The 21,948-nt window shown below is 40.9% G+C and overlaps 2 protein-coding genes across 12 annotated transcripts; one reads left to right on the top strand and one right to left on the bottom strand.

Moving 5' to 3' along the window:
• Window positions 1–805: 805 nt before the first annotated feature.
• Window positions 806–6,035, bottom strand: rwdd3 (RWD domain containing 3). The gene is made up of 5 exons (XM_028401836.1): window positions 5,827–6,035; window positions 4,257–4,489; window positions 3,374–3,595; window positions 2,885–3,003; window positions 806–1,618 (listed from the first exon to the last, which is right to left on the bottom strand). Exons 1-5 carry the CDS (start codon window positions 5,909–5,911, stop codon window positions 1,504–1,506), a joined length of 774 nt encoding a protein of 257 aa, XP_028257637.1. The 5' UTR covers window positions 5,912–6,035; the 3' UTR covers window positions 806–1,503.
• A 698-nt stretch (window positions 6,036–6,733) lies between these two features.
• On the top strand, window positions 6,734–20,156 carry pcsk6 (proprotein convertase subtilisin/kexin type 6). 11 transcript variants are annotated; one of them, XM_028402708.1, is made up of 22 exons: window positions 6,770–6,885; window positions 6,991–7,353; window positions 8,904–9,008; window positions 10,261–10,374; window positions 10,447–10,590; window positions 10,705–10,781; window positions 13,262–13,350; window positions 13,971–14,143; window positions 14,220–14,432; window positions 14,884–14,984; window positions 15,654–15,757; window positions 15,902–16,019; window positions 16,267–16,455; window positions 17,012–17,148; window positions 17,223–17,399; window positions 17,563–17,665; window positions 17,889–18,085; window positions 18,675–18,762; window positions 18,831–18,934; window positions 19,029–19,158; window positions 19,439–19,551; window positions 19,814–20,156. In XM_028402708.1, the coding sequence occupies exons 2-22, from the start codon at window positions 7,192–7,194 to the stop codon at window positions 19,909–19,911; spliced, it is 2,736 nt and encodes a 911-aa protein (XP_028258509.1). In that variant the 5' UTR covers window positions 6,770–6,885; window positions 6,991–7,191; the 3' UTR covers window positions 19,912–20,156. The 11 variants fall into 11 exon arrangements, 6 of the variants coding, with proteins under 6 accessions (XP_028258510.1, XP_028258508.1, XP_028258512.1 ...); XM_028402709.1 differs by having other exon boundaries at window positions 6,734–7,353; window positions 19,035–19,158; XM_028402707.1 differs by having other exon boundaries at window positions 6,734–7,353.
• Window positions 20,157–21,948: the final 1,792 nt, after the last annotated feature.

The following is a 21,948-nucleotide window of genomic DNA, read 5'->3' as shown; positions in this document are numbered from 1 at the left end:
AATATAGGGGGTGGAGAAAAGACAGGCCATGGGGATGCATCTTCAGTCGTGGTAAGCTTAAAGCAAAAAGACAACAAAGCCATCAGGTAACAATGTTCAGTGTCAGCAATCACATTTGAAAAGTAAGATTAAATAATTTAGTTATAAAATAGTTTATTTTCATTTGTGATACTGCCATCATAAAGAATTTACTTGTTTTACAAAGATGACTGCTGTTCATCTCACTCTGGTTCCAGCTACTAAAGAAGAAGAAACAATTCAATGTCAATTTATTAAGCCAGGGCCTACCAACGTGCTTTACACTAATTCAAGTTTGAAACAAATCAAATAGGCTCATTCCATGTGAACTCATCAAGTGCCAGTCACATCAGCCAGATGACCCCCTCCGATATTTTTCCAAAATTTCTCTGATGTAAATCTATTAATATTATGCAGAAATCTAGAGTTTTAGGTCAGTAAGTGTAACCATTTGCATTTTTGCTACATAGGGCAAAATGTCCCTAGAATCAGAAAATGTAATTTTTTTCCTTTCTCCTTCCTCTTGAATAGTTTGGGCATGATAAATGCCTAGAAATGGCAGAAAACTAGCAAAAACTATTATGCATCACTGGTCTGTAAATATGCAAGATGGAGAGTTGATAGTTGGTACAATTATAGTGGTAAAATGTCTCTACCAGGAAATACCACCAGTATATTTATATCTTGCAAAGAAATGCCAGAGGATAATATTTTCCCATGTTGTCTTTTACAGTTTTTACAAAAATGTGCTCTCTTCAGAGCCATATTTTGTGGTGGTAACATTTTCTTATTTTTTTTTTACATCTGCCACGTCAAAACCATACCAGGAGTGCGAGGGCACTGATTCTATGCATTTACCCAAAGAATAACAGCCCTGTTTGATTTCAGATGGAATGAGCCAATAAGCTTTACTGGCACAATGCATACAATATATAAATAAGAGAGGGAAAGGAATCCATTATCTAAGACCAACAGTCCAAGTGAGGTGATGATAACAGTTCCTGTGTATTTGTTCAGGACCTAATGGATGTAGTGGCCGTTTTACCACACTGGACACTTAGTGTAGGTGGGAATCTTTGACGCATGTCCTACTGAAGTGACAACAAAGCCCTGCAGGTCCGAGAAGAACGTTTTAATCTGTGATCCAACAGTCCAGAGCATTAACTCCATCCACTACCGAGCACAAAATGGCTTATCCATCTTAATGTTCATAAACATTATTCCCCATATTGGCCTCCAAACAGGGCTTCACAAAGTAAATAAATACATGGTCAAAAACATATAATGCTCCACACTACCCTTTTTGTTACGCAGTCACACTTCACACCACTCTGGCTACTGCCTGCAGAATATGTCACATCAATGCTCCAATAAAACAGTTAAAATACATACAGTTAAAATAAATAAATCAATCAAATTCCTATACTCAAATCAAAAGTTATTAATTGGCTCTTACAATAGAGCTTGTGTGTAAAGAGGAGGCTGTCAGTCACTTAATGATGGCTGTATCAGCTGGTAAAGCTCAGTCATGTTAAGTTCCTGGAAGGCTGCTGGCAGCTCTGCATGTGACTGGTAGTTCTTCACCACAAAACCCTGCAGACTGAAACAGAGATATGGAGAGAGGCGGTGTGAGAGGGTTGAGCTCAACACAAACATGTTCCAATGGTCCTATGCTCCTGAACTCAGTCCATTTTCCTACTACATCTGATAAGAGAATTTGAACAATTCCAATGTGTTGCTTTAATCCAAGCTTGCAGTGTAGGTGAACTGGTGGGTTATATCAGGTAACATGGATGGATGATCAACTTTGTTTATTGCATTGCTACCTGCATGCTTATAAGAGCAGAACAGAGAAATGTAATTCATTTCCAGTGAATGAAATAACATGCATCGTTTTGAATTCATCTTCAGCTCATGTGCTGGCAATAGTTATCAAATTAAAAAGATTAAAGGTCTAATTATTACAATGACATATTGACAAACAATTTTTATCCTAGGGCAGTGGTCGGCAACCTGCGGCTCCCGAGCTGCACGAGGCTCTTTCATCCCTCCTAGGCTCATTTTTGGAAAAAAATAATAATAACGTGAATAAATTTTATTCATTTAGTTTTTTCATAGTAATAGTTATTTCTTTGGAGATTGAGATCTTGTGATATTAAAATCAAACTTTTAATATTTTGTCAAAATATGTGTCACTTCCTGTACGCAGCACCTGTGACACCGGACAAACTCGTGTTTGATAGCCTGCATGGAATGACATTCCCGACACTTATGTGAACATGGAAAAGAATGCATTTGGAGTCCTGTTGATCTTTGGATCCTCATACTTATGTACTCAGGTACTCATGCGAGCTGGTGTTTTCCATCATGAACTACATTAAAAGTAAACATCGCTCGAGCCTGCAATGAGAGCTTGCAATCCTTCGTGAAAATCAAAGTGTTGTCTTTCAGCCCTGAAATGGATACGATACGCTGTGCAGTGAAGTTCAGGAGCAGAACTCACATTAACCAGGTGAAAGAAATAATTATAATAAACAATAATAATTTGAACAATAATTATTTTGAAAATACATATTTTTAGAATTGAAATTAATGACGGCACACTGAAATCAAAATAAACTGACATTTTTTGTTCAGATAAATATTATCTATATATATCTATCTATATTATATACAGATTAATATTACCTTCAATTTAGTGGTCAAACAGGTGTAGATTATTAGAAGTTTGTGGCTCCGTGTGTGCTCTATTCAGTGGGAAACCGGCCCACATGGCCCTTTAATGCTAAAGGTTGCCGACCCCGTCCTAGGGTAAGGCTCTGGATTTCTGTCCTGCCACTAATTTAGGCATGTCTGTTATCCATACCCATGTTGGCCTGAAGTAGATGAAGGGCTTTCAATCAGAACTTTCATCATCCTCTCTTTGCATTTTTTGCCTGAAGAATCCACGTCCACCTTTACCGTCTTCAAACGGCGACAGAACTCCTGTTCAAACAGAAGGCAGAACAGAAACACAGTCTGGGTAGTTACTCTGGATCAGGCTAAAAGAACACGCCCTTTACTGACAGGTCACAGGAACTGTTCTCAGCAGACACTGAATAGATTATAGCTTATCTAAAGCCCAAACAGGCCTCTGACAGATTATACTTTGATCTTTCTGTTTAGGCTGTAGTTTTAAGTAATTACCATAGCTTCATCTGCTTTAACTGTCAAAAGACTCTTCATTTCTGTTATTCTTTAAAGAACGTTTAGCAGTGCTGCATCTGTAGAACAAACTTGTTTGTCTCTGGTTTACTCTGGTACATGAAAAATACCTAGTGTGTAGGTATTTGCACCATTAAACACAGGGCAGTACCTTGATGTCATGTCTGTCTCCATGCAGAATAACCAGGATTCTGCGTCCCAGTAATAATCTCCCAGAAAGCAGTAGCTGGTGGCTCCACTGTTCCAGTAGGCCAATGTATCGATTCTGAGATCGGATGTGGTCCAGCAGCAGGACAGCGGTCCACTCCTCCTTCACTTCCTGTTTCACTGCCTCATAATTCCCTCTCTGGTACTGTGTCACATCCACACACTGCTGTAGTAAAAAGCACATATCAGGTACATCATCTGTAATGGTAATCAGCAGGGGTGGGATGGTTCAGGAAAAAAATCTGAACCGTTCGGTACACGTGTTTTGGTTCGGGACGCGTGTTCTGTTCGGTTCTGGACATGCGCATCAAGTAATACAGGGAGGCGTTTTTACCACAACATAGAGACGAGTGTTGGCAACTTGGCGTCTCTCTCGCTACATTTTGCTTTCCAAACTTTTTTTAATCTAATGCAACTAGTGACTCTGGTGACGTTTGAAGACTGACGTGAAAGCACGTAGCATTCTGCAGTCAGCTACTCTCCTCAACGCACTCACAGCCAGTCAGTGCGGTGGGAGTATGTGCGCACACGTGTCTGTGTTTGTGTGTCTGTGTGTCTCTGTGTGTGTGTCTGTGCATGTGTCTGTACACACATCGTGATACGTGATACAAACCGAACCGTGGATTTAGTGAACCGTTCCACCCCTAGTAATCAGATACCCGTTTTTAGTTTAGCTACAAACACAGCAGAACCACATTTCACCTACAAAGGCGATTCTTTCAGTGGAACATTAAAGTAACGCATCGCAATAATATGCTGCCACTGCTGATTTGCTCTTTTCAAATTAGAGCTCATCAGCAAGTTGGTAACTGGAGTGTGCCTTTTACCTGTAAGCTCTCCACCAACTGGTGAACCATGGGTTCCTGGGGTAAGGCTGCAGCTTGATCTAGTAGCTTTTGCCTGATGCTGTGACACTGAGTCCTAGACAGAACTTTAGAAGAGACAGAGATGTTGGGGGGACGGGAAGGGTAGCGGGGGTGCAGATGGAACACCAGACTAACATCCAGCCCTCTGTCTCCTCCAACAGTGCAGTTGATTTGGACCACAAGTCCATCCTGACCTACAATGCAGAGAAAATGTGACGTTAGGCAACACTTTTGGCTCCTGTTCACTGAGGTTTTTAGAAATTCCTGAATCCAAAGGCTTTAACACTACTGTATGTGTGTATCTGTTTAGTGATGTTAGCCCAGAGTAAGAAAGTGCAATTTACCTAACCATCAGGGCAGCTGACTGTGAAAACTACAGCTTCTGTTTAACACAGCTGATTACCTCATAAGAAATGCTTGCGCACCCTGGAGTTATTCCCTCAGCTTATCTCATGGCAGCAGTCTCTATAGTTCACCCAGAATGGTGGAGGAAAAAAGAGCCATGTGAGCTGTGGCAAGAAGGTTTGCTGTGTCTGTCAGCACAGTGTCCAGAGCATGGAGGAGACACCAGGAGACAGGCCGGAACACCAGGAGACGTGGAGGGGGCCGTAGGAGGGCAACAACCCAGCAGCAGGACCGCTACCTCCTCCTTAGTGCAAGGAGGAACAGGAGGAGCACTGCCAGAGCCCTGCAACATGACCTCCAGCACCACCACTAATATGCATGTTTCTGCTCAGACTGTCAGAAACAGACTCCATGAGAGTGGTATGAGGTCCCGATGTCCACAAGTGGGGCTTGTGCTTACAGCCCAACACAGGGTGATTGGCATTTGCCAGAGAACACCAAGATTAGCAGATTTGCCATTGGCGCTCTGTGCTCTTCATGGATGAGAGCAGGTTCACATGTGACAGACGTGACAGAGTCTGGAGAGGCTGTGGAGAGCGTTCTGCTTCATGCAACATCCTCCAGCATGACCTGTTTCAATGAGATCTAGGAGGTGTTATTTTCTTGAGCAGTGTACATACACAATAGTTTCTCAGCATTATAACAACCGTCATGTTTGTGCTCTGTTATGTATGATGTTTGTTCCTCCCCGTGTGTCTCTCTTTCATCCTCTCTTTCCTGTCTACCTCTTCTTCTCCTCCTCTACAGCAGCAGGAAGGTTCTCCTTATGGGTCGGGTCCTGTTCAAGGTTCCTTGCCACTGTTGCTCTTAAGGGGGTTCAGGCTCTGGGTATCCGAGACCATTTCGATTGCAAAAGGTGCTGAATTAAATGTATTTGAATGCACAGTATGGTTGGGTTTGCATCATTTTAAATCTTGTATTCATTATTATTATCTTATTTATATCCCCAGTTGTATCAGTTGAAACTGCTTCAAATGAGTAGCTGTGAATAAAACCTCAGAAGGTTAACTTATGCTAGAATTTATGAGACAAAATAAAGGATAATTTACACATTTTCACATGGCTTATCTGGTAACGGTACGGTGTTTACGGAGGTTGTAGCAGCGACCGTTCAAAGTGAACTTACTAGACGGCTGGATAAGCTGGAACTCTCCTTCTCCACAGTAAATAGACGACAAAACAGAAACTTCCTCCAATACTGCTTCGGACATCACTTATATTCATTCATTCCCTCCTTATGGCTCCATTAATGTTTGAGACTATCGATAATTAGCAGCAGCAGCAGATAACAAACACATCCACACGGCTGTGTTTACATGTTGCTACAAGTTTGTTTCCGCCCTCTTCTTCCGGTGGTTGGCATCCAGTTGAGCGGCCCATTACCGCCACCTTCTGCTCCGGAGTATAGGTTACACAAGGCTCACAATCTTTAAAGGGTTCTCTTCAAGTCATGGAATAATAAAGATGTCCCATGACATTTCACTTTATTCACCATTGCATAGAAGCCCTACAGTTTTCACAACACATGTCAGTTCATTAAAGATTTTTCTAAGGTCCCACCACTGCATTTTTATTGGGTTGAAGTCTGGACTTTTTTTTTATTTTCAGCCAAAGCAAGTAGGCCTACAGTTTCTTTTAATTCTATTTTGAGTCTGTCTCTGAGTCTGTGTGTGTGTAAAAACATACGAAAAACCATCTGATCATAGACAACATTTACCCTTTTCACTATGTCATTATTTATTTTGCAAAACTGAGGCAAAAACAAAAACCACGTGTTTATACTGCGTCCCCTCTTGCAAGATCAGAAATTATGACTAAATAGTCAACACTTGAGGAGCCCGATGAGTGTGCCAGATGAGCTATACTTAAAATAGTTTATATTTAAAGATCCGAAAATATAACTTGTTTTGTCGTATAAATTGAAGCTGTGTTAGGTTTTTGGCCACTAGAGGGTGGGATGGGACAACACTGACACTGTCAGTGTTTGGTCGTTCATCATGTATTTCAGGTGGAGGTGTGGTGAGAGGACATAGCCGTGATGGAAAGTATTCTTGGATGTAAATGTTTAGACATCACTGAGCTCCCTTTGTCAGCTGTATGATGCACGGCTTCTTATTTTGGTTTGATAAAGACGCACGTCTTTAACATTAACAAGTCATGTTAATGTGGATACGTGGCCTGAAAGGTCTGCAACGTCCCCCAGAATGGATAAATGTGGAGATTCAGACCAGAAGAACACAAAGTTTACAACAAAATGTGAAAGTCTATTACGTGGTTTACATATGTGCAGTGGCCTGAATGAACCCAGGTGAGAGCAGCAGCAGCGGCAGCAGCCGCCCCATGCCTCCCTGCGCTCGTCCCTCAGCTCTACCGCGGAACGGGGACTCGTTCTCAACAGTGAAACTGAGCAGAAGTCGACCGCGATACGAACTTATGACTCAGCTGCTGATGTTTGGTATGTTACTCTGGGCCTCCTGGTTTTAAAGTTAGAATGATTTTCCTTTTGCTTTGCATTGTCCTCGGCGTTAGCGGCCAGTCTGCGCTCTCAGGACGTGGGGACCTCTATACAAACCACTGGGCTGTGCGGATCGCAGGTGGTGCGCAACAGGCAGACCGAATTGCGGCAAAGTATGGATTCAGAAACCTGGGACAGGTAAGAGTTTCTCTCTGATGTCTTGTAAATGTGAAGCGTCTTCTCTGTCATGCGCTCATCTGATGAAGGCCGAAATGTTCAAAACATGTTTGCTTTCAGTCAGTGTATCAAAGTAAAGATGTGATTTGTGGGCAGTAGCCCGTGTTTGAAGTGTGCTACTTGTTATAATTCAGCTACATTTGGAGATTTTATGATATTTTTAAAGTTGAAATGGGCCAAAAAAGACCTGGGATGGTCGCTCTATAAAACACATTAGCTGACTATGAATCACTCTCACCTGTTTTGGTGAATGAAAGTGTGAATGAAGAGGCTAGTGGTATGCATGGTTCAGACCAAACATCCAGAAACACAGAGACACCATGGTAGTGGTGGTTATGCTACTTGTAACATTGTCCATCATGAGTGTGGGTCAGAGGTGGTCCTTGGCTTCACATAGACTGCAACCATAGCCAGCGGCACCCTGACTGGCCTTGGGAATGATTGTCAGACCTAACACTATAGTGTTGTGGACCAGCAGGGCAAAGCCTGGCCCTCATGCAACCAGCGTGTAGATTGTACTTTGATATTTTATATTCTTTCATTTTTTTGGTCGAGAAACTTGCACCTCTGATAGGCAGTTCCTGGAAGATGAGGGCATTGACACCACTGACTGGCCCCTGTTTCCCTAACCTTAGACCAATTAATGGAACACTATGTATGCCTGCACCTGACATGGCCATCTGCTGGAGTCATCAGAGAGGTCCACGTTGTTTAAAGATGAACAATGTGGACCATGATGGATTTCCTAAAGTCCCAGCCATCATTGCCTTTACATGATCTGGGAGCCTCTTATCTAAGCTGACACTAACTTGTCACTCAAAGCAGATATGTCCTCAATTAAATATTACTTAAAAAGACACTGAGCTTTATTTTTCAGCCCCTGAGGTTACCGCTTTGTGCCAACCAACCTATCATGAGGTTGGTTGGCACAATATGACTTACTTCTCTAATCTTTTAATTCCAGTTGAGTTTGCTGCAGATTAGTTTATTCTCAGTATCAGAAATCACCAGACAAATATGGCAAAGAGTGTAATTTCTGTCTGTCATGTCTTTATGGATGATTGTCTGACACTTACATTATTATTTAGCCTTCAACTTCCTAACCTTTATAAAGTGTTAATAAAAGCTGTGTTACCCAAAAAAGTTGATGTGTGTCATTGTTAATTGCTAAATATGTCTGCAGTCTGTAAAAAAAATAACAAAGCTGTGTGGAATGATGGAGCCACGAAGCAGATGAAGTCAGACTGTGGTCTGAAGAACAGGAGTGCACTGTGTCAGCTGTGCACATGTGCTGCTCACACTTTCACAGTCCAAAGAGAATGTACATATTTATTAGGTGACATAATATTCCCTGGATAAGTAAGCCAGATGTGCTTTGAATGTAGCAGACTCTGCAGAACCAGGTTTTAGTTTGTAAAATCTGTAAATACTGTAGGAAATGTCCGATCAAAGCATATGCTTTCATATTTTATTAATTAATGTAATCATCTTATTAACTGTGTTTTTATTAGATAGGAAGTCTGGAAGATCAGTACCACTTCCACCATAGCAGAGTGGTGCGCAGAACTGCATTTTCTCTAAAGGGCCTTCACAGTTTCATCCATATGGACCCCAAGGTGAGACCCCGTCAGTGGCCTCTACACATACCACATATATCACTGTCATAGCTGTACTTTTTACGACTTCACTTAACAGTGGTGAGAATAGTGCACTGTATACTGCCCCTGACCTTTTTTCTTTTGCATCTTCTGTTTGGCATTGTACGCAGCATATCATGATTTTCATTTCAGTGAATTTTAACTTTGGTGGTTTTCTGTATATTAAAACTTGGGAGAGTTTTTGATAGTTCAGTGGCTCTGACTGAAGTGGATTCACTTAAACTCAAGGATGAACTGAAATGAACTGTTTTGGTGGTGAAAGGTTAAAGGTCACAGTCTCTGTGAGTCCAGCTCTCTCCTGTCCTTGTGGAGACGATCAGTTGAAGTCTGGAAAGCCTCGAGGGAATTTCTTCACTGCACCCTCACAAAACAGATTTCTGGCTAAAGTTCAAGAAATCTCACAAACGTTATGACTAAACTCCACATAATAAGATCACCTTCACTGTGATATACCACAATCTTTGAATCTGTATGTTCTTCACCCAAACATACAGTGCTGCTTAAAAGTTTTTGAACAGTTTAGAATTTTCTATATCTACATAAATATGACCCAAAACAAGCTCAAGATGGGGTCATGCAGCAAAACAGTAACAACCACAAAGAATGTTTAAATGGTTTAAAGAAGAACAAAGTCAATGTTCCAAAATAAAATGATCAAAGTCAAAGTTCTTACCTTATTCTAACTAAAATGTGTCAGAACTGAAGCTGTTCCATCCTGAAGAATGGGCCAAAATTCCCCCAAACCTTTCTGGACGACTGATCAGCAGCCTACAGAAACCTATTTGGTTGCTGTTGCTGTTGTACAAGGAGTCACAGATGATACTGACAGTAAAGGTTCACATACTATTGCAACTCACACATTTGTAATCTTTAACAAATAGTGTTTCCTTAGATTAACTGGGTTCTCTTTATCACTGTTAGAACTGAAGAAGAATGTGAAAGTAGATGTTTTGGCTCATATTTCTGTAGAGATATAGAAAATAGAAAAAAAGTAATTAGATATGTTAGAGCCCTGCTATAAACTAGTGACCTGTCTAGGGTTTGACAGCTAGAATAGTCTCCAGCTCCCTGGTGACCCTGTAGGACATGACAAAGCGGGTTGAGAAAATGGATAGATAGATAGATAAGTTTAGACTAGCTGGTTTTGTAATCAGTGACAAAATATTGTGTTGTAGCCTTGCATAATAAAGTGATATGTTACCATCCTCAGGTGGACTGGGCACAGCAACAGGTAGTAAAAACAAGAGTGAAAAGGCATGCTTCATTCAGTGACCCAAACGCCATTCACTTCAATGACCCCAAATGGTCCAACATGTGGTATATTGTAAGTATAGATCATAAGATCATTCATGCTGCATTTGTGACATAAGAAACAAGATGGTCTGTTTCTCTCCAGCACTGCAATAATAAAAACAGTCGCTGTCGCTCAGAGATGAATATTCTAGCAGCCTGGCAGAGGGGCTATACCGGTAAGAACGTAGTGGTCACCATACTGGATGATGGCATCGAGAGGAACCACCCTGATCTGGCTCAGAACTATGTATGATCCATGCATCTCCAAATAATACAGTTCAATAAGCTAACCTAGAGACAACACAGGTACAGAGTGGCACTGTACTAGCTGATCTCCTTTCTGGCACTGTTGTTCCTGTAGGACCCTGTTGCAAGTTATGACGTTAATGGGAATGATCATGATCCGACGCCACGTTATGACACCCGGAGTGAAAACATGTAAGACAGAACACTATCATTGTCTCAGTCCTGACCATTGACTGTACATAGAGATGGACACCATGACAACTCCCCAAAGGTGAGGCCAAAAAATCTGGAATACCCCCTGGTCGCTGTCTTCGGTAGCGGTCATAAACTACCACGTTTGTGGAAAAACACTAGAAGTAGCCTACTTCTCAAATATTTGTATTTAAGTGTATTTAACGTTTAAATATTTACATATTCTGCCTGAAAAATTAGGAAATAACATTAGGGCTGTTGGGTACAGACTCTGGTTCCAAATGGGATGTCTTTTCCAGTATTGTGGTGTCCATAAGCAAATATTTTGGCCTCACTTCTTTACAATGGCAGAATCAGAACAGTCCTGTCCATCTGTATGTGCGGTTTTTGATCCTGACACGTTCACCTTAAATCTGCACCTCCCTGTGCAGCCGGGTCATGGCTGTATTAGCATTCAGTAAGAGCACTAAGCAGCTAAGAAACTGGTGTACTCTATAACAATGAGGACAGATTATTCAAATCCTTCAATCAAAGTACTTCAATCATATTAGAGCACCAATATAAAAATACTGAAATATTATTATATATGACATGTTTATGGCATTCTGGTAACAATATTGTTGTCAATACAATAAAAATACATTATTCAATAATTGTTATTGTGGTCATAGTGAGTAATCATCAGTATATTATATTAGTATGCTCTTCATCTCCCTGCACTTGTATTCTGCATGCAGTTGGCTCGGCCAAAAACAAGAGAAACAGCATCCACTAAGTGGTTCTGTGTAGACAGTGATGGGACAGCCTCTACCAGTGACTATTTCAGGTTCATTGCCAGCTTTAGAACCTTTTTCCTATTCCTGATCTACCCCTGGTTGCATCTCAAGCTGCTCAAGGACATCCTCCTCTGATAACACTGTGTTAGATCAGATTAACGTGTAACGTGTGTAACAGGATATGTACCAGAAGTCTTAAGATTGCTGTCAGACCTTTTCCTAAAAACCTTCCTTGACCAGGCTTCCTAGTGAATTATAGAGCTACATCCAACCTTCCATTTCTTTCTAAAATTAATTTTATATAAATTAAATATAAATTCCATCCTTCATTGAATGAGTTCTTCGGTTACCAGTTTACAGTTCACAGTTGTCTAAAGTCACTTCAAGCAACATGTAAGCAAATGAGAGCACCTATATTGATACAGTAGGAAGATCTTTGTGTGTTCAGGGTTCATACTGGATAAAGATAGTGTTGAGCTGTGGGTGTCACTTTAACCTTAGCAAGCAACCACCAAAGCTTTCAGTCCTGTCAGATTTTTCATATGAGGAAGATGTTTGTGCTGTTGCCATCTTCATGAGGATTAATAAACAAATACTGTAACTCAGTTTGTCACCAGGTTTATACCTGATTTTAGTTAGGATTTAGTTAGGATTAACAGTCTGTTAATATTCAAGGTCCACCTCTCCTCCTACTTTGCCCCTGAACATCAAACATATCATGTTTGGTATTCTGAAGTCCAGTCCAGCTGTACAGCGTGGCAGGCACCACCAAGCTGCCAACAACCTTTGTTGTGCTTTCCCCAAACACACATTGCTACAACGTGTAGTCATGTGTCTTTAAGATGGTATCACAGTTCTGTAAAGTTTTGAGATACTGCAGATGCTTTCGTCATGAAATGCTGTGCTATTATATTAAATACAGTTAAAGTAAGTGCTGTATAGACAGGAACAGAATCACTGCTGCACCAATGAAACTGAGTTTCTCCTTCCTTCTGCCCATCTCAGATCCATCCAGATCGTTATACAGCTTGTTAATTGATTTCTATACTGCACATATACTGAACACTGGTAACTGTAAAACATCCCTACATCTCGTTGCCTGAAGACAAGCTATGCTGCGTTGGCTCACTAGACCATCTTATGATACAGAGTGGTATTACATGAGGGTATTACCGCAGCTAGCTGGTTAGCATTCTAACTTTTATTAAAAAAACTCTGTACGACAATACATAGGTATCTAAGGCATAATGGTTAGCTGTTACTTCTAAGTTCATTTTAAACCTTATTAAACCAGATTGATTATGTAATGCTCCTTTAACACAAGCACCAAATGTTCTGTGCACACCTGTGCCAGCCTTTCTCATAGACATTTTACTATTCCCGCTGTAGATCTGCACATTTGAAATGCAGAGGTGTTTCCAGCACAGCTGAGTAAAGGTAACACAATTCTCTTGAATTATGGGGGGCATATGAACATAGATTCAGTCCCTACTTTGTTTACTTGATGCTTCACAACATAAGCTGTGATGAAAAGAGTGGGATGATACGTTCTGAAAAAGTACGTTTCTGAATGATGTGCTGATCCAGAAAAGAGCAGGATGCTAATGATGACAGCTCTGTAAGTGATGTGAACTTTATTTTTGATCCCTGCTGATGATTAAAATGTCATTCCTGTGTCTGTTCTACTGTTCTACTGACATGCAGACATGGAACTCGGTGTGCAGGTGAAGTTGCAGCAGCAGCCAACAACTCCCATTGCATTGTTGGCATTGCCTACAACGCTCACATCGGAGGTACACTTCTGTCACTTCTGTCCTGTGTTTTTGTCCATATATTGTTTTACATAGATATTTTCTCATACTGTCAGCATTTATCCTCCCCAAAAGAGGACATTTTCTTGTGCAACATCACAGCTAAGGTTTTCTGATATTGTACAGGCTTGCTCAAGTCAGTACCCTCTCTTTTTAGTCCATGTTTTTGGTGTAACATGTGCCATTATTTATTTAGCAAAAACTGAAAAACAAAGCCAGAAAACCTCCCCAATTCTCCCCCCTTACAGATTCCATATGATTTAATTTGGCGAGTGCAGCAGGTGCTGATCTCAGAGTCTACAGACCTCACTGAGCATGCTCAGTGTTAATGTGACAGCAAAATTAGAAGAAGACTGAACAAGTACAGTTTGTTTGTTTGCTACATGGGGATAGACTCTTCTGTCTAAAAAGCACATGGAAGCAGGACTGAGGTTCACTAAACTGCATCTGAACAAAGAACAACACTTGTGGAACAATGTCCTATGGACAGATGAGACCCCAGTGGAGTTGTTTGGTCTTGATTGTTGCATTACCTGTTAACACTTATTTCATTGCTTATAAAGTAAGTTTGTTGTCCTGAGGCTGCTGTTTGTTGGAAACAGGGATACGGATGCTGGATGGTGATGTGACTGATATTGTCGAGGCCAAGTCCCTTGGAATTCGACCTGACTACATCCACATCTACAGTGCCAGCTGGGGGCCAAAAGATGATGGCAAGACTGTGGATGGCCCTGGGCTGCTAACCAAACAGGCTTTTGAGCAAGGCATCAGGAAGGTTGTAAACAGTTATATAAACTTACATCACTGAGTAATTTCACAGCAGCACATCATTGTTTAATCATGTCATACAGGGCCGCAAAGGCCTGGGGTCCATTTTTGTCTGGGCATCAGGTAACGGAGGTCGGCAGGGTGATCACTGTTCATGTGATGGTTATACCAGCAGTATCTACACCATCTCCATCTCCAGCACCACAGAAAATGGAAACAAGCCCTGGTATCTGGAGGTCTGCAGCTCCATCATGGCCACGACCTACAGCAGTGGAGAGTATAACGAGAGGAGGATTGTACGTAAAAGAAATATTGTTTTTATAGTTTGGTCTTTACATCTTACATCATGCCTTCCTTCATTGTATGCAAAAAGCAGTCCACAAGTTAGTTAAGCTATCCTTTCCCAAAAACCGGGCTGTAAGAAACATTTTTGTACACAGTAACTGTTCTTTTACAACTCACATGGTGGTAAACCATGAGGTGAAACCTAAAAGCAGAAAGACCAAGTGTGCAAAAGTGAAACGTGTGGGTGTTCGCTTAATATAGCTTGTGGTTGGCTTGTAATGATTTATTTTAGAGAATTCATCCTTATCTTCATTAAGACCCAGGGTATGGATGGAAGACAAATCATAAACAAATATTATTATATCATGTGAAGCGTAATTAGGGTTAGAGCATCAATACAAAGAAGATCATTTATATTCTGTGTAACTTCCATGTTCTGTGATGTTAACTGCTCCCCGGCAGGTAACCACAGATGCTAGGCAGCGCTGCACTGATGCTCATACTGGCACATCAGTCTCTGCTCCCATTGTGGCTGGAATCATAGCCCTCGCCCTGGAGGCCAAGTCAGTCCACTTTTCTGTGACTCAATGTTTATTGTGCAATCCTACTATTACTATTACTATTGCTTTTCTGTAACTGTCTGTTTCCTTACGAATGTCATAACTTTACTGACATTTAAGGTCATGCATACTTGCACAAATCTTGTTAAGTTCCTCAATTCTTAAGAGTTAGGTATTAACTATCCTGCATTTTTTCTCTTTTCTGAATGATGAATGATGTTTCTCAGTCAATGTATGCTGCCTGTCTCTTTTGTGTTGCAGTGTGGGCACTATAAAGTTAATCTGTGGGCTGCCTTAGCCCAGTTTAGGCCACACGCAGCAGTGGCTCAGTGGTAGAGCAGAAGGTTGGCGGTTTGACCTCCTCCCTAGTCATTGTTGTGTGTCCTTCGGCCAGGCACTTTACCTTCAGTGCACTTACTGGTGCATGAATGTGTATGAATGAATCGGCAGTGGTCGGAGAGGCCATAGGCGTCTCTGTCAGTCTCCATCTGTAGCTTCCCACTGCCACTGTGTGAATGTGGTGTGAATGAGTAATGACTCTTTGAGTGTTGTGCACCTCTTCAACATTAGATTAAGTATGTTAGTAATAACATTTTGGGCACAGCTTGGCAGAAGGTCATGAGTGAGAATGTCCAAACGAGATGGGCTGAGTGTGTCTGTTTTCTGTTTCAGCCGTTTACTGACCTGGAGGGACGTGCAACACCTTGTGGTGAAGACATCAAGACCAGTCCACCTAAAAGCTGAGGACTGGAAGACCAACGCTGCAGGGCACAGAGGCATTCTGCTTCTAATACTATTCAAATATATTTAATGCTTTATATATAAAGAACCATGCAACTGCTGTGTTTTTACTAAACAAGTGCTGGCCCAAATTTAGAAGCAGAATGTATGTTCATACCTTGCTTTATGTCTTTTTTTAGTTAGCCACCATTATGGCTTCGGCCTGGTGGATGCAGATGCCATGGTGTTGGAGGCTACAAAATGGAGAACTGTTCCTCCTCAGCACACCTGCAGTCAGATCGCTGAGCTACACACCAGGTGAGGTGAACCTGTAATGTTCTATGGTTTGTGCAGAAGAGAGAGTTCTTTCTTACATGACTGTGTACTGCAGACTGCAGACACACAGCCTCACATTGCATTCCCTGGGAGCAAAGTTGTGCTTCAGCTGACAGGTGGAAAATATTTTGTCAGTGAAAAGATGTTTGGCTGCATGTGTATGTGTATGCTTATGCAAACATTTCTTTTACAGTAAAAAAACATAATGCTTATGCTTATGGCTACCCAGGCATATCTTTGCAGGGCAGAGCCTGAACAGCAGCCTGACCACTTCCGGATGTTCAGGAGACACTGAACAGCATGTAGGTTACCTGGAACATGTGGTGGCCAAAGTCCTGATTGTCCACCCACGAAGAGGAGACCTGGAAATGAACCTCATCTCTCCATCTGGAACAAGGTCACAGCTACTGGCCAAGAGGTGAGAGCTGTGCGGTACACAGCAGAGTTAGGTCAGGTCTAGCAGTACAGTTGGCTTTTATTAAAGGGTCCACTTCGGCCAGTGTCAGGGGTTTGGTTCAGCTGCAGAGGGTTGGACAGTCCTCTGTTTGGTTCTGTCACTGTATTCATTGCAATTTTAATGTGGAGATTATTCATTTTTCTTGCTTCTTAGAAGACCTGTATTATTTCACCAAACAGTAGAAAATGTATTTATTGTGTAGCATAAACAAATACATGCTCCTCTCTTCACTTCATACAGTCATGTTCCTACATACCAAAACGTTCTGTACACCACCTCCACATTGAATGTGTTTTCTACAAATTGCTGCCTGTAAATGCCTTCATACGTGATTGTGTCTGACAGATCTGATTGTTCAGTGACCACAGTGTACCACAAGGTGCTCCCAGTGAAAAGAGCAGCGTCTATCATTAATATAGAAAGGATTATATTGTATACAAAGAATGGGTCTATCAAAGATGAAAGATTTTAACTTGAACTGTTTCACATATCAGTCCAACTTATGTTAACTTTACAGAGTGTATGATAGCTCTAATGAAGGCTTCAGGAACTGGGAGTTCATGACAGTTCATTTTTGGGGTGAGAGACCAGAAGGCATGTGGACTCTGGAGATTATTGACTCACCGTCAAAGCTACGCAACCCGGAGGTGCTAGGTAAGGTCCAACAGCACAGCACTTTATAACTTTGTTTATGTACATATGTCTGTTTTTATTTATACTTTGTACAGCTAACCTAAAAGAATGGACTATCATCCTTTATGGCACATCTCAGAACCCTCAGCAGCATTACAGTGCCCAGCAATCCCAGTCAAGAATGTTAGTAGTGCCTAGCCCAGAGTTGATCCTGGAGGAACCAGAGGTCCAGGAGGAGGAAGAGGAGGAGAAGGAGGAGGAAGAGTACACTGGTTAGAGAATCACCACTCCACTGAGGCAATATCACATTATTCACAGTATTTTTGTAGAGATGGATTTTTTCATTATTACATGAAAAATATGTAAAGTTGTTCAGAAAGATATAGAAAAGTATGGTAGTGGTGGTGGGTATAAATCACTGTGGTGTTTATTCAGGACTCTGCCACAGTGAGTGTGGAGACCAGGGCTGTGATGGACCAGATGCTGACCACTGCCTCAACTGTGCCCACTTCAGCCTGGGCAGCCTAAAAAGTGGCAGGTAGCCATCATTAGAATGCAGAATGTTTTGCATGTTTTAAACTGCACGTTGTGTACTAATGCCTTGATCATATGTAGGATGTAGATTTGCTGCTCTTAAGTCTGTTAGCCATGAGCTCAAAATATTATGGTTCAGTGCATCTAAAGTTTAGAAGAGGTTGTATGCATCTCTGACAAATAAGGTCTATATTCTGCTGGAAATGTGTTTTCCTGTATGTCTGCAGAACCTGTGTCAGCCACTGTCCTCCTGGACACTATGGGGACATAGTATCTCATCGTTGCAAGCGCTGCTACAAAGGTTGTGACCAATGTGTTGGTCGGTCAGCTGGTGATTGTCTCTCTTGTCAAAGAGGTTTATACCTTAACACACTCAACTCCAGCTGCATCAACACCTGCCCCCTAGGTCACTTTGCTGATGAGGGTAAGTCAACATATCCACAGGGTAGACCAGATTCACTTGGTCTTTTATGTATGTTTTTAGATTTAAATCCTTAGACAACAACATGAAATAACTACAAAATGTAGAGACAGATAACACAGTAACATTCTTCACAAACAACTTGAAGGTAGAGGAAACTCATCTACATAAGATGATATGTATATTATCAGTATTTAATACTATCCATTGATGTGTTATAAAGAGTGATGAAGGAAATTCTATTGTGAGGCAGCGTAAAACTGAAAACCTGTCCAGGTTCCCCTACATAAGAAAACTGTCTCGATCATATATGCCTGTGCAGACCATTACAGAGTGTAACTTTGTGTAACTATGTAAAATTGTGTTCCTAACCCAAAATGTTCTTAAACAGCTCAACAATAATCTCATTCTAACCCATCAAATGCTTTCTCAGCATCCAGTTATAGAATTGATCAGGGAGTCAGTACTGCCTGAATGATGTGCCACAAGTGAGGCACATTGTCAGATGCTGAATGTTGTAATAAAATCAGACATGTGGATAATCTAAAGTTATTGTTTTCACTTGAATTCCTGTCTATACTGTGTATGCCAGATCAGAGGCAGTGTTTGAAGTGTCACGAAACTTGTACCATGTGTTTGAGGTATGCAGACAGATGCACTTCTTGCAGTGAAGGCTACAGGTGTGTATTACCATTTAAATGTGATTTTTGGTTAAAGCTACACATTGTAATGTAGTGGGGATTTTCAGTCTGGCAGGGATGACCTGTGTACCTGAATGTACCAATGGAACCTTTTTCCATCTGGAGGAGATGACATGCAGCCCATGCCATTCCTCTTGTAGAACATGTACAGGTCAGTTTGTTTGTCAGGTATGTGCAGGCCATGCAGTGCCTCCATCAATAAAGAACATTCCATTTTTGTGCATGTTCTGTGCAATGGTCTGGAGGTTTAGGTAAGGAGGACTGCATCCAGTGTGCTAAGGGATATCTGCAGCAGGAGTGGAGGTGTGTGCAGACCTGTGCTTCTGGATATTACGCAGGGGAGGCTGCAGGACTCCCTCATAAGATATGTCACAGGTGACTGCTTCAAAACATGTGTTTCAGCACTGTAAAATCTAAAAACACATCCTGACTACTGCCATTTCCTTGTGCCAATAAAAGATTTCCGCTCAGGTTACACAGGCTTCATTTTTGCTAAATAAATAATTGGTAATAATGGTGCAATGAAAAAAGTGACGTTGAAAAAGTGTAACTTTTTTCTGTCAAAAGATTTTTATTATGTTTTTATACAAAAAACAAAGACTTAAAAGAGTGGGTACTAACTTTTAACATGCCTGTTTTTGCGCTGTGTCTTCAGGTGTGAAGACAACTGTCTTTGCTGCAGTGGTCCTGGACCAACATGCACCAAATGCAAAGCAGGTTACAGTCTGATCAGCAGGACATGTATAGTGAATGCATCCTGCAATAATGGTAAGTTCTAACCACTTCTAACACATCAGCTTCTTTCAGGTGTCCGGTATGATGTATTGTGACTTTCTGTGTGTGCTGATCAATAATATATGCAAACCAAACACTGGTTCTGACTAGTCACCATAGCATAGCAAGAAGAATGAATGTATTCAGGTGATGTACAGATATATGTATGTGCTCTCTATCTTTTAGAAAAATAAAAAGAAGAAGTAATATTTTATAATTTATAATTCATGCATGCTAATTCTCTGCTCTCTGTCAGCTGATGAGGTGTTCTGTGAGATGGTGAAGTCCAATCGTCTCTGTGAGAGGACGTTTTACAGTCAGTTCTGCTGCCGTACCTGTCTGATGAATGGATGAGAAGCCAAGCACACATTCATCAATGGGGACTAGAGAGGCCCCACACCAGCTAAAGAATGTAACATTTGTGATTTGTACGAGTGATGTTCTACAGTATAATCTGCAGTATGCAGAATGTGTACGTATATTGTGTCTTGAGCATTTACATCAGTGTCTTATCATCCACACTCACCAAACGGTGTTTGAACTGGTTTGTTCATTTGTATTGTATTTTCTTCAGCTTATAATAAATAAACTAAATAATCGACAGGCATTCCTTTGTTTTTGTAACACAAAGAGTGAGGAGAAAATTCACAAAGCACAGTTCTAAAACCACAAGGCACATCATCTGTCATGTCTAAGAGATTAGACAAAACTGCCCATGTACAGAACTGGTGTCTATATTCAGTCATTTAGTGGTGTTCACTTACTGTATGTATGAAGAGTAGAGAGTTTCTATTACAAATGCAGAACAGAGCATAAAAGTGATGTGTGCAGATCCAAAAAGTCGGGCACTAGTGACTAAAGGCATGTATTACCCTGTTTTCTTTTCTCCTCTCTCCCCTGTCAGCTGAACTGACAGATCTCCCCACACCATGTCATGCATAGGGAGATATACAGCATAATAAAGTAAGGGCTCATATAGTGCACGTTTGGACTGGGTGCTATTTTAAAGGCAACCTTCACACCAAATGTTGTGAATTCACTGCACACATTACAAATAAACATAGTTCTATGTACTATAATTAATTTAAACGAAGCGCCTAAAACCTCTAATCTTAGTGGTGTTAATATACATCTCAGAGAGGTTTCATGACAACAACTCATTAATAAAATGAAAAGTTCTTCTTTCCTGGAAGCACCCACAGACAAACTGTGATCCTGTGTGATGGACTGGTGCCAATATCAGAGATCCTGCTGACAGGTTTGTGTGCTGACATAACCAAGTTAAATGTGAAGTGTCTGTGCTCTTGCATACCGAGCTCAGGAGGGGGAGCAATTCCACATGCTGCAGCTGTGACATGTGCATACAGTAGTTTAGAGTCACAGAGAGAAATGAACACACTGTATATGGAAAGCATGTTTAAAAGCTTATAGCATTTGTGATAGTATATTCTTATGCCATGAAGATTTAAGTTTATGAAACAAAGAATGTTTAAGCTTTAAGCTGTGATTGATGTTTGTGAAAAGAAACAGTGTGTCTATTTATAATTCTTTACATCTGTTGAATATGAATATTAAATATTAAATATAGCACCCAGAAAAGTTAAGAAACTTGAGAAAACCTCTTCATCAATGCAATGAAAAGTTTTCACGGCTCAAAAACATTACACTTATTTTTAATGCTTTATGGGATTTGGGATTATTGAAATCTGCTACACATCAGTGGCACAAATTTATTTTAACACTTACATTAAAGTTTAATTCCTCTGAAACTGCTGCTATTTAGTACACACAAAGCAAACACAAGGCAGAAGCAAGGAACATAAACAAATGTCTATTATTTCGCTGGAACGCGCCTGACCTAATTTCCTCTGAAAACCTGAAAAAAGGAGAAGCCGCTTTAGCTGAGAAAAGCTGCTGTTTGTAGAGAGCAGCACAACCTTCACTTCCTTCTTGTTTCCACTGAAATGTAACTGATTAAAGAGCGCTGGAGTTCTCACAGGCAGCAGATTGGACAGTTGTTGATCATTTTGTTACAGTCTGTAGTGGGGAATTTACAGGCCTTTACTAAAATGATGTTCCAAGTATATATATGTTTATATATTTATATATAGTAGCCTATAATGTACCTTGCTATTGCATTGTTTTACTGTCTAGACATTAAAGGCTACATTTAGGCAGATGTACACTGTGTCCATACAATAGTTTTTATGTTTATGTTTCACACTCAAAAACAGTGTTTAGAATTAAATGATAATAAATAATAAATATCTATGATTTCCTGTGTCTCTCAGTGGTGCATCGTGGGAGACGGAGTCTGTTGCTGAATGAACTCCTGTAGCTGGTTAGCTCAGTGTGGAGCGGGTGAGAGGGGCAGTCCAGTATGGTCTTTAT

This window comes from Parambassis ranga, chromosome 3 (assembly GCF_900634625.1).
Source record: "Parambassis ranga chromosome 3, fParRan2.1, whole genome shotgun sequence".
Lineage (NCBI taxonomy): Eukaryota > Metazoa > Chordata > Actinopteri > Ambassidae > Parambassis > Parambassis ranga.
Note: the sequence above shows the minus strand (reverse complement) of the source record. Positions and strands in the feature narration are given on the sequence as shown.